Consider the following 15,829-nt stretch of genomic DNA (forward strand, 5'->3'; position numbering starts at 1 on the left):
CAAATCCGTTGACTATATTTGTATTTCCACCTCTAGTGCTTCACTATTATTTATAATATATCTTTCTATATACTCTCTTTAAGTGAGCGATAATTGTGCTTGTATATTTACCTATGCATTTTTTCTCGAGAACGACTCCACATTTTTTGTTTTTTTTAATTTGCACACTGAGATTTTCTGGCTTGAAAATGCGATCTAGATAGGTCATAAGTAGAAGAAAATTTGTTTAAAAAAGATAAAGATCCTTCTGAGCCATTGCTGGTGCATAGGGTGTCGTGACGACGTTTCAGTTGCTGAGTTTTTTTTCACAGGGACCAGTAGTAAGCTTTTTGCCCAGCCCTGCTGCAGCGGGGATCGAACCTAGGTACTCCGTGTTGCCAAGAAGAGCATCAATCCACTGGGCTACAACAGGTCGAAAAGTCGTTTAGAGCCTTCATATTTTTTTAACATCATAATTAAGGCGAAATTATAATTATTGGGAATAGCTGGAAAAGAAGTTTTACTGCTATCTATGGCGTCATGCGAAATTATTCGTGATGATGAGTGAATCTGAACAGCTAAAGCTTAAGGCGTGGACAAAATGTCTGTGGCAATGATGAACGAAAGTGAAGCACAGCGAGAGCTGTAGTTAGAAGACATGATGCAACAACATCACAGGCATGGCAACATCCACTCTTTTCCTGAGTGGAAATTCTTTTCTTGTTGTAATTTGTCGTAAAAGTGTGAGCTTTTTGAATGGTTATTTTTTAATGATCTCCTGTAAGGAACGCAGTGGGGGCATCTCCTGAACTAATCTATTAGTAGCCTTTGCTCGTCTAGGCGAATTACTATAACTATTTCTAGATGTAGGGTGCTTAAAAATCTTCTTAAGCGAAATGCCCGAAATTAATTAAGGTAACCAGTCTACTTTTAACCTTTGGAAACTAATTAAGTCTCAGAAGATTTATTCACTTTATTAGAAATTAACAGAAGGGTTGACTTCAACCTTCAGCTCAGGAAAGTCGAAAAAGAGAAAAGTGGTGAATAAAAAACATAGTGGATCTTGACATAACAGCATAATTTGAAAGGAAGCTTAGTTTGTGACTATTGTGAAGTAAAAGTATGAAAAAGGAATTGGATTAAATGAACTTTTGTTCTAAATTCCAGAAAATAAGAACAAAAAGCAATTTCTACAACCTGTGCAAACGCAAGCTAGGTGAGCAACAGAAATTACCAACACTAATAGATCGAAGTGATGTGGTCCGTAGTACTAGCCTAGATAAGGCGAATGCTCTTGTAGAATTTTCTACAAGCACGTTCACTGTTGACGATGGCTATTTACCTGAACTCCAAGACTCACACCCAGGAAGCTAGCTCCACAGCATTGGCTTCACGCCAGGAAGTGTTCTAAAAGCAATGAAGGGCATGAAAGCCTCTTAAGCACTCAATCCCGATGGCATCCCGTCCTTTATCCTGAAAGAACTTAGAGGCGAGCTATGTGAACCTTTGGCAAGACTTTTCCAAATCTCATTCGAGCAATCCAAGTTTCCTTCTTCCTGGATTCTATCCCTTGTAACACCTATTTTCAAAGGAAAAGGGAAACAGAATGACCTGGAGAATTATCGCCCGATCAGCCTTACTTCACCATTCCTGAAAATCATGGAAAGGGTCATAGTCGAAAAGTTAAACTCGCACGTCGAATTGAACAACTTCATCTCAGATCATCGGCATGGCTTCCGTAAAAATCGTTCTACTGTTTCCCAACTAGTAGTGATACACAACTACATCGAGTCTGCCCTAGACCGTGGGATTCCAATAGATATTATCCTAATCGATCTACTTATGGCCTTCGACTGAATATCCTTGCGAAAACTCATCCGCTGCCTAGAAGTCTATGGAATCAAAGAACAGCTAAAAAATTGGCTCTCAGCATATGATAGAAAAGTAGCAGTCAAGGTTGCAGACACACTATCCTCATGGATAGATGCAACCAGTGGCGTCCATGCATTAACGTCATTTCCCAAACCGACTTCGGCCTCTTTGCAGACGATACGAAGTTCCTGGGGGAAGCTAGTGCATCATCACAAATACAAAACGACTTGGACGCCCTGACAGAGAAGCTCGAAGAATGGCAACTTTCATCAAATATAGCAAAATGCTCCGTCGTCCATCTTGCCCGCCAAAATCCGGAGTGCTCATACAAAATGAAAGGTATCTACCTGCGAAAAGGACCTAGGTGTGATTCTGAGCTTGGACCTCAAACCAGAAAAGCATATTGCCCTGGTTGTGCGTAAAGCATCAAATACTCTCTGGCTACTCACTCACTCCCTACGACACCTTGACATTCACTCAAAGATTTCAGCATACACAAGCTACGTCAGGTCACAGCTTGAATACGCCACTGTCATCTGGTCGCCTTATCTCAAGAAGGTTATTGATAGAATAGAACGACTCCAGAAACGCTTTGTAAAAGGACTTGAAGGATTTAGAAACCTTCCGTATGGCGAAGCTCTAAAGAAGGCTCACTCTCCATAAACTTGAGACTAGAAGAACGATCTTAGACTTAAAACCCTCTTCAAGATAGTTCTCGAAAATTTTGGGAACGTAAAAGACAAGCTTGTTCAAATAACTCCCCAAAGTAACAAAAGATCGCACAGTCTGCAATTGGAGCCTGTGAAGATGATGACTGCAAGATCTAATTCTTACCATCATTAGTTCATAACCCGGGTCTTCAGGATCTGGAACGAACTGCCATTCCCAGCCAAAAAGATGAAATCACTTGAGGCCTTTTCCAATAGCCTAAACATAAACATACCATATCTCGAGACTTTCAACGTAGGACGACTTTAAATGGCAATCGTGCCGCAGTCGATCCGCTCTTCGCCCTGCCATAACATTTTTCTTTTAATAAGGTGTCAGTTATGTGGAAATTTTGTATTGAGAGGCGTGAGTAATAAATTATTTATTTATTTGTAAATCAATAAAAACTACTGGATTAAAAAACAAGACAAAAAAAGAGCTACGAGGAAGAAGATTGTGTGAAGGAACTAAAGTATGCCCTACATCTTTTGGTAGAAAGATGAAGAAAGATTTTGGTAATTTTTTTGGTATAAAAAATTATTTAGTTGAAAATGAAACTAATTAAGAGACGAAGGAGCTGCACCTATCTAAAGTAGCAAGGACAGTAAAATTAAAATAATTTTAGCCTCTTGGATCCATCTTAAGTCTATCCATACTAAGAAGTTGCAATTTTCTGATTCTTTTTTATGTTGCTTCAAAGTTACGAAATTTTTTGGGTAGAACCCTATTTTGTCAGTGTAGGCGCGTTGAACCATCAAGATAAGTAAGCATAATTAAGTAGTTAAATTTGATTATGCTTTTCATTCGTAAGATGCTGTTGATTTTCAAAGACAAACTTACGTTCGCAGGGAATCTACACCTTCTTAGACTTCGGGGCCTTAAGTTTTTTGGCTATTTTTTACTAGTTTTTTAATTGCCGATTGCTGCTACCATAAACTCGGTAAGTGTAAAAGGAGCCCTTTTTTGTTAAAATTGAATTCCTGATTTTTCTGATATTTTTTAGGTATTTATGGCTGTGAAAGTTTCCTCTTGACAAGTTAAAAATTGAAACCGTTTCCACTGTCCTTTACTTTCAGGAAAGAACATCGGAAAACATTAGACATTTAAATAACCTCTTATAATTTCTTTTCCAGTTGCTGTTTCCTTATAACCAAGCGGTGCCATCTTTTTCGTCGGCATTCCCTCACATCTTCAAAGGCAAAACGGACGTGCCTTGTTTAATTCCTTGCGGAATTGACCAAGATCTGTATTTCCGGATGGCACGTGACGTGGCTCCCCAGATCAAATTTCTAAAGCCTTCTCTCATGCATTCAAAGCTTTTCCCAGCTTTGCAAGGTGCGAAAGCTAAGATGTCTGCGAGTGATCCCAACTCGGCAATTTTTCTGACAGATACAGAAAAACAAATTAAGAAAAAGGTACTTATTTTTTATTTATGGTACATATGGTACATCTTCCTTAAAGATGATATTAAAATCTGCAATTGATGTCACCGAAAGGTTGATAGTTCTGAAATATTGCTTTAATTATGCTGGTGTTTCTAAGAACAAATAAGAAAAATTTGCCGATCAAGTATATATATATATATATATATATATATATATATATATATATATATATATATATATATTACACATAAATTTTCAGTATTTAATTAAAGCCTATTCAGGATTTCTAGACCATCCGTAGATTTTCTGCAGAATTTTTAATCGAATTAAATTAATTCTTCAAAACTAGTCAAAATATTTATTGGTAAGTTACCGCGATGTTCAAAAAATGATTGCTGCTGCTCAAGGTCGTTTCAGGAATTTTGGTTTGGGGTGGTAGTGCTACGAAAAAAAAATCTTAGAAAATGTATCAAATATAAGTTTTATGTATTTTTATCGCGTTTTTACGAGTCGGGTAAAAAAAATTTGAATAGGAGAGTAAAACCTGTACCCCCCCTGGATAATGTATTGCTACTAAGTCTATTACTGTTAAACTCGCCGCATTACCTAGCTGGATGAGGCAAAAACAGTTGCGACCACTCCTCCCCTTTCCTTCCGTCCAATGTTTCACCCTGTGGTTCCTCAATTTAAGTTAGTACTTGCTTTATATCCTTTCTTAGGAAGCCTATCAATCCAATTCTTGTACTCTCTAGTTCGCATTTTAGCTTTGCTTTATCAATGCAGTTTTTTTTTTTGGTAACCTTTCTTCATTTGTCTTAATACATGACCGAACTACCAACAAAATGTAGTCTTGGCAGCATTCCTTCCTATGAAATATGATCCGAACTATTGACGAAATACAGTCGTTTGGCAACCTGAAATATCAACAAACTGCAATCTTTTGGCAACATATCTTTCTTTGTCTTAAAACATGACCGAACTATCAACAAAATATAGTTTGTTGGTAACCTATTTTCCTTCGTCTTAAAATATGATCGAACGGTCTTAACTTTCCTTTTGTTATAGATAATGGGATCGAACCCATTTTGTTGATCGTGGTAGCCATGGGTGCCGGCAAGGGGGCTATTCCCTCCCCCCTGGAAATTCGGGACTATAAAGTAATCATAAGGAAACCAAAGAAAAGAGAGCAGAATAGGGAAAAACCATGAGAAAAATGTGTGTTGCCCCATTGTTGGCTGCCTGCCAATAGATTTGACCATTAATAAGGAAAATAAAAGTTCTAATTTCTGACCGAGTGACCCCTTTCGAGTTTTCCACAAACATTTTTCTATATGACTTTGGTTGGAGCAACAACAAAAAATCAATTCTTCATAGTAATGAATGGTAAGTAAATAATGATCCTTGTCAGTAACGAAAGTATAAGAGCCTAATAATGATAATATTCAATCAAAGAATCAGCTTTTTATGGGGATCTTAAATATGCATTTGTTTATTAGTAATTAGTGCAGTTATTACTACACAAGAAAGTTCGTGTAATTATAGAAAATACAAGGAAAACAACAGAGGCAATTTCGATAATATGCCGTCAACTTTTGCTTGCATTTCAATAGTACCCATGAGCTGACATAGGAGGCCACTATAATCAGAAATGTTTTCCCTGAAAGGAATGCTGGGAATTTCTGTACCCCCTGAACGCACTCGTTTTTTGTGTTTTATTATCATTTTTTTTTTTTTTTTACAGGAGTGATTGTATTTATGCAGTTTTTACTTTGAAAAAGATTAAATTTTTTACAGTTATGAAGTATAAAGGTGTCAAATATATTGGTTTTGTCAAAATTAAATTGAAAATATTGACTTAAAAATTTTTATCAGAATTTTTAATCTTAGTTTTATTGTTTTACTTTGAACAAACTACTATGATAATGTGTTACTTTTTATAAATACTGAGTTTAAAGGCATTGAATATTTTGGTGTTTGATGACCCAGTTCAAAACTGTCGAAATTGTTAAAAAAAAATTTGTCCAACGCCTCTGCATTTGTCAACAGAACTGAATGCCGGGAGTTCGTATATTAGTTTTTGTAAGTAGGCTATTGTTCTGAGTATTTTTTGTAATTACTTACTTTTTTCATTTTTGTATTCTTGTACTTTAATTGACATACTTTTTCCGTTTTCTTTAGAAAAATGTTAGTCTCTAAGCTTCATGAAGTAAAAAAAACAAGTTTTTTCAGCTTATAATAAGGAGCAACATTAAAACTTAAAATGGGCAAAATTTATTACATATATGACGTTGGGTTGCCCCCTCCTCAATACTTTGCTTTTCATGCTACAGTTTTTCGGCACTCTAAAAAAAGTTACTTATTGTTATAATTAAATGACCCTTGTTTCCCAGGAGTCGTTTTTAAAGAATTCGAACAAAATTTAAACCTGAGTGTAAAGAGCGAGGTTTTGGAAGGGGGCAACCCCCCCCCCCCTCATATAGGTATTAATTTCTGTTCGTTTGAAGTTTTAATGTTGCTCCTTACTTCTAGTTGGAAAAACTCTTTTTTGTTCAATATCTGATTGTTTTTCTAATAACGCCGGGATAACTGGCTCCACCTCCACAGGAAAATCCCTCTCCCAATCGAAATATCTTCTGGACAATTCAATTCTGGAGAAAATTTACCCCGGAGAATTACCCTTAACATCTTCACGTGTAAAATTGAATCGGTAAAGAAAAAGCAAGACATATAAAGAAATATCGTACAGAAATTCTGGAAAATTCACCCAGTGTAAAATTTTCCCTGAAAAGTTCACTCCCTGAAAACTTCCCTCTTTATGGAAAGTTCTTCCAGTAGAAAGTTCGTCCTCCCCTCTCATCCAAAAAAATATGTGCGTATGTGAGACTGACCTTAACAATGGCATTTACAAGTTTTAAACAACATTGCGCTGAAGTTTTTTTCAGTATTACCAGGATTCAGATCAGTTTGTACTGCGACTGATCTCTAGTACCAGTGGCAGGCGCAGTTGTTTTGAGTGCTTTTTAAGGCTCCATCTCCATCATACAAGTTTATAGAAACAAGGATGCCAATTTAAAAATATTTTTCCCCTGAACCTATTTGAGCTCTATTCATAACTGAAACCTACCATTTTCTACTTTTATTCTGTTTTTTTTTTTTTTAATTATGGAGTGCCTAGTGTAGCACCAAGTTTTACCAATATAGTTATCCGAAACTGTAGAAACAAATAACCAGAAATTATTCGGTAAGTTCAACTACACGTAACAGTTCAAACATTAACAATCTACTGATTTCTAATTAAAGTTAAACAAATTAATCAAAATATGTGTTCTTTAAGTTGAGAAATTGATGAAAATGTTAGAAATACACTTGGTTTTCAGTAAAGCCTTAATGACCTGACTTTCGGAAGGTTTAGTGTTTATGGGGATTCATGTCATTGTTGGAAGTGTAGGTACTAAATCTTTCCACTATTTTGAGATCTCAAATTTTTTTGGAAGTTTTTGGGGGTCGAGTGGGGTGAGGTGAAAAAAATGACCGGGGTTGGTGTAATGCTTGCATTCATTTTTTTTTCTTTTAGAAAGAACAATGAAATTTTCAATATCCAATCGAATAAGCATGCCCATTTTAAGCTTTCTTCCACAAATCCTTCCATGCGAATTGGAGTGATGAAAAAAACAACAACAAAGCCTACAAATAATGCACGGAAGCCATTTCGCTCTTTATGCTGCTTATGAGTTACTGGCTATTTTATCTCTAGTCTCGTAATTGCTATATTTCGAATCATAAAAGGGGACCAGGATTTATGGGAGGAGTGGCTTTCAAAAATACTTTTAAAAATAACCCAAAATCTAAAATAACCCAAAACCAAAAAAAAATCCATGAAACCTGTTGGGCTCTATGGTATGAAGTTTTATACTACTGTAAAGAACAAAAAGATTTAGAGTCACGTCAAAATCGCTCTGATCCGCAAGTAAGTTCTGATTTTCAATGATTTGACATTTGGCTCATATTATTGACATTAAGAACCTACTCGCGATTTTTATGGCAATTTATGTTTCAGATAAATAAATATGCTTACTCTGGTGGTCGCGATACCGTAAAAGAGCACCAGGAAAAGGGTGGTGATTGCTCAGTTGATATACCGTTTCAATATTTAACGTATTTTGAAGAAAATGATGAACAATTAGAAAAAATTAGACAGGTAAGCATGACTTTTTTTACTACCTGAATGAACAATAATGTCATTACTACACTGTCGGCACCAGGAATTCAAGGGGGGTTGTATTGTACAATTTCGTTGCTGTTCAACAGTGGCAAAGCCTCTGACACCATCGGAATAATCTATTATCAGGAGCTCAAGAGGTGATGAATTGCTGAATGTCTTCGCTGTTACGCCTAAAGGTCATATCTTGACATTTTAAATCTCCTGGAATAATTGCTGAAACCATTTGGTAAGCTGCCATAAAAGGGAGGATCAACCGGGGAAATTAAGTTTGACCACAATTCAGTGCTCCTGATCTATTCTCCTGCTGATCCTCCCTATAAGAACAGCTTTGCAAATGGTTTTTGGTAATTTTCTCTTTATGTCTGAAAATGTCTGATGCGACCTTTAAGCATACCAGTGGTGATATATAGCCGCTGCAAGAGAGTAGAAAAACTAAAAAAATTTGTTTTGAGTTTCCTTGCTGTCATTTAGAAGCAATTGTCTTTAAAAGGAAGAATTTGTCTGGCTTAGAAAAGTTTCGCGAGGCCAAGAAACGACAAAAATCTTTTTAATATCGTTGCAGTAAATACTGGGTGTTTAAAAAGAACTTTTTTATTGAATGTGTCAAAATAAGCATTTAAATATATAATCTGGGATTCCATTTAGGAAAAATGGTGGCATTTAAATATAGCTCAGCAAGTATTTAAACTGTGACCAAGATTTTGCCTGACTGATCACCCTCTAGATTCGCGCGTTTTTTGACGTTCCAAACACGTAACTTTGAAGACGACAATTCAATTTTCAAATTTTTCACTAAAGTTTCTTAGATTTTTTTTTAGATTTTTTTTAAACATTTATAGATGTAAAACTTGTGAGTGATGGTGACATTTTTCTGTCTTTATTTTAAAGCTCTAGCTATTGAATTGAGTTAGTAACTAAAACAATCACAATGTAAATCTCGAAACTCATCTCAACTATAATATAACTTTGCCATAGTCGATAACAGCTATTGAAGAATTTCTTTTTTTAACTGGATATTTTAACTTCTTTAAGGAATCTCTAAGAGTATTCAACTCTTTTTAACATTTTGCGGTTGGAAGCAGAAACACTTGTTCATTTATCAAAAATAGATGGGAAGATACTTTACCCGAAATTATATTTCGCCAATGCTATCAAACTTCTGCTCAGCCGTAATTCTAGATACAGAAATATCAGCTTGGGAATAATTTCACAACAGGTCGACATTGTCTTTGGAGAACAATATTTGACAATCCGAAGATCACCCAACCTTACACACCCAGTGTCTCGGGCACCCTAGGTCCAGATCACAAACACTCAGCCTAACTTAAGTATGAATTGATTCTTCCTCAGTAGCTTACGTCTATAACTTAGACGCAAATGATTAATGTAGATGCTGTCCAGATAAAACACCTCTCTAAATTGAACGCTCGATAGGGTGTGGAACTTGGAGATTCTCTGGTTTCTCAAACTGCCATCCCAACCCCCTACTGTGCAGCTCGAATCTCTCACGCTGTGCCCATATGGTAATCTACTTCGTCTGCCAGCTCAAACTCCCGCCTGGCTATCTATGCTTTGCTGGCGATGATACTGAGCAACAGTTTTTTGACCATTTAAAGTGTCAAGAAGAATTTAACCATATCTCAAGATTCACTTGCAAAAATTCTAACTTTTGAAAGAAAATACCAGGATATTAAATAATAACATATATACTTAGTATACCTTTTGAAAATAGTATTTAGAGTTTTTACCATTCAAAGATGTCAAACTCTGGACGGAATCACAAGATTTCTGATAAAGTATCAATGAGTGCCAGACCTTTTTTTTTTCTTTTTGTTTTGTTTTTTATTGTTTTCTTTTTAATTCATTATTTTTCTATCTTAAATTCATTTTTTTTTATTCAATACCTTATTGGGGTGAAACTAATGATGTCTGTCAGTGGCTTAAAAATTTTGATTAACACTTAAGTGATGTACCTTCTAGGAACCCTGAGTAAAGGATTTTTTTTTTAATATAACACAACTTTGTCATGGTTATTATTAACTGATGAAAGGGATTATTTTAATTAATGGGAATATTTTTCCTGCTAAGAAATATTTTGAGGGTAGGCTACTTTTTTAATAAAAACATTTAATTATTTACACCAACCTAATTTACGGCCTTTATACCCTAACACATACCTGCAGACAGAGGGCAGGGCGGGGTATAATTCTTGTATGAAGCCTGTTCAAGAAAGGTGGAAACATCCCTGGCTTTCTGCAAAAAAAAGTTACGGAAGGGGAAATTCGAGGACCATAGGTCCATATTGTGCTTCTTAATGCTACAAACTAAAAATGTTTGTACGATATATTAAAAAAGAATACAGCATGTCTCACTTTATCCTAAACAAGTAGCACTTTGTCTAATGATTACTGACTCCCCTTGGCTTCTCAATCCTTCAAAGTGAAAATCCTGGCGTGGTTCTAATTCAATATGGTGAAACTTCTTTACCTTCCTGTCAAAACGTTGGAAGGAGGGAGAAGGTGACAGAGGGGTACAGGCCCACTTATTTTCTCCAGGTAGTTTTAGCTGCAAATCAGGACATATCGAACAGCGTCATTATCAGGTTTTTCACTGGTCAGTACGGCAACAAAAAATCGTCAGTCCTTTAAACTATTCATGTATCTTATTAACGGAATTGTGTCCAAAAAATTTTCATGCAATATAGATTCATCAACTCGTAAAGGATTATTCATCATTGTTCAAAGAAGTTCACTTGTTCTAGTTCAGTAGTTGATTTTCTTGCTGCGGGCCAGCTTTTTGATATTACTGCTAAGAAAGAAGCTGAGGTTTCGTATTTCTTACTTAAGGAATTCTCACCTCTTAGAATCTCTGAGAAATCGTTATTAATTTAATTCTATTGATTAATTTCTCTATTAAAGAGAAAACTATTAAAGCTTAAGAGGCATATGTGATGCCATTCTTTTTTCTCAAGTTCTAAACATAAAAAAGGAAATTACAAACTCAACCATAATACCAAACAGAAGTGACTTTTAGAAGTAGATGGTAGCACTTTTTGATCCGCGAGGAATTGCTCCTTTTTGAAAAATTTTAGGTTTTATGCTTATTATGCTAAGCAATATATATATATATATATATATATATATATATATATATATATATATATATATACATATATATATATATATATATATATATATATATATATATATATATATATATATACTAGCTGTTGGGGTGGCGCTTAAGTGACTTTTAGTGACCGTAAGTGACCCCGCACAGAAGTGACTTTTAGAAGTAGATGGTAGCACTTTTTGATCCGCGAGGAATTGCTCCTTTTTGAAAATTTTTAGGTTTTATGCTTATTATGCTAAGCAATATATATATATATATATATATATATATATATATATATATATATATATATATATATATATATATATATGTATGGGGGGGCTTCGCGCCCCCCCAAGCCCCCCCGCGCGCGTAAGTCGTTACGCGCCATATTAGTTATGCGCCATTGTAGTTGTGTCCCTGTGTCCCACCTGTGAATATAGATAGATTTATATATGTGTCAAAATATGTAAAAATTGCGAATAAACAACATTCTTGGCTTTCCCATTGTCTGTGCATATACAAAGCCGTATGTACTAATAATAACGTCATATGCAAACGCTCTTTTTACAAACAAACAAACATGCATCCACACAACTCGTTTTTATATAGATAGATATATAGATAGATACAATACAAATTAACTGCGTAAAACTTGCTAATATACAACATTCTTCGCTGTCCAATTGTCGCTGCATATAAATACATTGTCAGGTTTACCGACCCTCGAACATGCAACGTACAATTGTCCATGGGAAAAACAATCAGTATTAAGATCTATACCACATTTTTCTAATGATTGACCTTGAGCTTTGTTAATGGTGATTGCAAATACTAATCGAATTGGGAATTGCAATCTTTTAAATTGAAAAAGCAGATCCGTTGGAACCATGGGAATGCGAGGAATAAGAACAGCCTCACCCTCATAAGGCTCTGTCAAGATTGTGGCCTCTATTAGGTTTTCAATTGTTTTTTTTTTACGGCAAGTCGCGTGCCATTGCAAAGCTTTGGTGGGTTGATATTTCTTAAAAGTATTATTGGTACGCCTATTTTGTCGACTGACTTGTAAAGGACTGCCTGGTCTCGAATCTTGGTCAAAACAATATTGTTGATTTCGTGGACGTCTATATTTTTGGGTGCGAGAATCGCTCTTTCACTTAGCCATTTATTATTTTTATAATTTTTTAGAATATTCGGAAATACTTTTTCAATCAATTCATTTTTGGACGTCACTAAATTACAGAAATCAGCAGGTAGTTGTATACGTCCTGAAATTGAGTCTACTGTTTGACCAGAGTCATCGTTTTGCAATCGGACACGCATATTTGTAGTTAATTTTAATATTTTTACGTGTGCCCATAAATTAGAATTTTTTAGGCAAGCATTCATTTCGTCTGCAGGAGTTAAACTACGTAAAAATTGCGAATATACAACATTCTTGGCTTTCCCATTGTCTCTGCATATACAAAGCCGTATGTACTAATAATGACATCATATGCAAACGCTCTTTTTACAAATAAACATGCATACACACAACTCGTTTTTATATAGATAGATAGATAGATAGATACAATACAAATTAACTGCGTAAAACTTGCGAATATACAACATTCTTCGCTGTCCAATTGTCGCTGCATATAAATAGATTGTCAGGTTTACCGACCCTCGAACATGCAACGTACATGCCAGGCGATAACTTTCAGGTTGCTCTGATTCCTCGGCACGCTTTCTTTTCTTACTTTCTCTATCAGCAGCAAGCCTGATTTCTTGCTGTTCTTGTAATTCCTCGGCACGCCTTCTTTTTTCACTTTCTCTTTTAGCAGCAAGTCTGCTTCCGCGTTGCTCTGGTAGTTCCTCGGCACGCTTTCTGTTCTTTTTTTCTCTATCAGCCTCAAGCCTGTTTCCTTGCTGTTCTTTTGATTCCTCGGCACGCTTTCTGTTCTTTCTTTCTCTATCAGCCTCAAGCCTGTTTCCTTGCTGTTCTTTTGATTCCTCGGCACGCTTTCTGTTCTTTCTTTCTCTATCAGCCTCAAGCCTGTTTCCTTGCTGTTCTTTTGATTCCTCGGCACGCTTTCTTTTCTGACTTTCTCTATCAGCAGCAAGATTTTTGGCATAGACTCTTTGAGCATCTTCATCGGCTTTTGCCATGGTAAGGTCATCAGTCATTGTAAACTTAAACATTAATAGATTTCTACGTGAACATATGTCTTAAATATCTTGAATGACGTCACCGTCAAAGCAAAAATGACGACAACTAATTTCATGACGTCAGTCAGCACAGAAACATGACGTCACCTGATCCACAGACAGACAGACAACTTATTTTTATATATATAGATATATTATCATTTATATATCATTAATATCATTTTACTTTATTTACAAATACGGTTGCCACCAAGTTGAGTTTATTGTTTATTGTTTATCATTGTATTTTTTTTTAGTTTCGACTCTAGTAACTTTTTTCTTGTTGGCAAGTTGACAAGTTTTTTAAAGTTAGTTGGAGGGTTTTATATCAATATATATATATCTGTACATATTTATATAAATATATATATACATATATATATATATATATATATATATATATATATATATATATATATATATATATATATATATATATATATATATATATATATATATATATATATATATATATATATATATATATATATATATATATATATATATATATATATATATATATATATATATACATATATATATATATATATATATATATATATATATATATATATATATATATATATATATATACATATATATATATATATATATATATATATATATATATATATATATATATATATATATATATATATATATATATATATATATATATATATATATGCGTGTATGTGCGTATGTGTAAAGTTTTTTTTTTGTTTTTTTTTTTTGCAGGAATATTCTAGTGGAGCAATGTTAAGCGGAAAAATCAAGGAGATTTTAATTAAGAAATTAACTCGCGTCGTTTTAGACCATCAAACCAAGAAAAAATCTATTACAGAGGACATCGTTAGGGGGTTTATGACTCCCAGACAGCTTGTATTTGATTTTTGACTTGGAAGAATTTGTTATTTTATTTATGTCAAATTTTGTGTTCTTTTTTATCCTGCCAATACACCAAATTCAAAGGGATGTGTTTTTTTTAGTTCTAGAGTATTCCCCTTTTCTCCAAAAAAAAAAAAATCAGATATAGTTAAGGGGACTTGCGTTCGATTTTAAATTTGAAAAGCTGCTTTATCTATATTTATTTTGAATTTTGTTCCGCTCATCCAACTTTTCTGTTTTTCAGTTGTAGGGCTTTTATTTTTAGAGCAAGTAATTTTTGTAGGACAAGTTATATATGTGTTCAGATCAAATTTACTCACACCTGCTGGTAATGCTTGTAATTTGTATGGGTATTTGCCATCTGCATTGCCAATTGGTCGTAATTCGTAGATTTTTAATTAGTCCTACTTGTTTTTCCTTCTTTGTAGTACCAAATACATATAAATGAAAACATTTCCCTACCCCTGGCTCCATCATTGGTCGATCCGGTAGCTGGCGTTTACGCAACCGGAAAATTCACCCCCACGGAAAATCATCCCTCGGTGAGCACCCTCCTAGAAAGTACCCCTCCCTCCATGGGTCGTTGGTCTCCGATCACATTCGATTTATAAAAAAGGACTTGAATCCTCAAATTCTGATTTAATGAGCACCCTGCGAAATTTCTGCGACTATGAGGTGGAGGTGTGGATGAGGAAGGGGTAACCCCCTCCTATAATGAATAAACTCTGCTCGTTTTGGGGTTAAATGTTACTCTTTTCGTTAATAATAACAGCGTAGACCAGAAATATTCTCAGAAATCATAAGGGAGTATATATCAATTTCACATCTTTGATGCGGTTTTTAAAGTCTCTTTTGTACATCTATTGTAGAAGTTTAAGTGCCTTTTTAAGTTTTATAATTTGTCCACTGCTTACAGATAGTATTTGTTATTGGAAAACATTCGGACATTTTTCGTGAGGGAGGTTTCTGGAGCGGGGCGAGAGGGGAGTCTGGAGAATTTTCAGTAGAGAGTAAATATTTAGAAATAATTTCCTTTCAGTGAGGATACATTTTCTGGGGAGGGGGCCTTAAATCGGTCTAACCCAGATTTTCTACGGTTTTTTCTTTGATTGCAAAAAAATATTTAAGTTAGAATTCATGCTCAAAGTTTCACAGTGTTTCTAAGCTACTCCTACTGCTAACAACTTGCAGTAGCACCAAACCGCCTACACCATAGCTAGGCGCACTCCACCTCCATCCCAATCTGTTCAAAATCTCCCTCTTTACACCCTCTTGGGAAGCTCCCTTAAATCTTTCTTTACGTCCTCCCACCCCAACTGTAGACGATCTAATTTCCGTTTTAAGTGACCAAAGTGACCGTTTTAAGTGTCCGTTTTAAGTGACCAAAAAGACTGGATGGCATATAAACCCCCTTCTACGTCCCTTTTTCCCCAAAGTTGTGCGATCAAAATTCTGATGTTGCCATTTTGTCCAGCAT

The 15,829-nt window shown here is 35.0% G+C and overlaps 1 protein-coding gene across 2 annotated transcripts in view; it reads left to right on the forward strand.

Annotated features, from left to right (window-relative positions):
* The window catches only part of LOC136026112 (tryptophan--tRNA ligase, cytoplasmic-like), a 287,826-nt gene that overhangs the window by 19,468 nt on the left and 252,529 nt on the right, over positions 1-15,829 (forward strand). For both annotated transcript variants that reach the window (XM_065702394.1, XM_065702395.1), the window contains exons 6-7: positions 3,693-3,974; positions 8,002-8,142. In XM_065702394.1, coding sequence (XP_065558466.1) covers positions 3,693-3,974; positions 8,002-8,142 — 423 coding nt within the window. The remainder of the gene's footprint in view (positions 1-3,692; positions 3,975-8,001; positions 8,143-15,829) is intronic.

The sequence above is a fragment of the Artemia franciscana genome, chromosome 4, assembly GCF_032884065.1.
Source record: "Artemia franciscana chromosome 4, ASM3288406v1, whole genome shotgun sequence".
NCBI lineage: Eukaryota > Metazoa > Arthropoda > Branchiopoda > Anostraca > Artemiidae > Artemia > Artemia franciscana.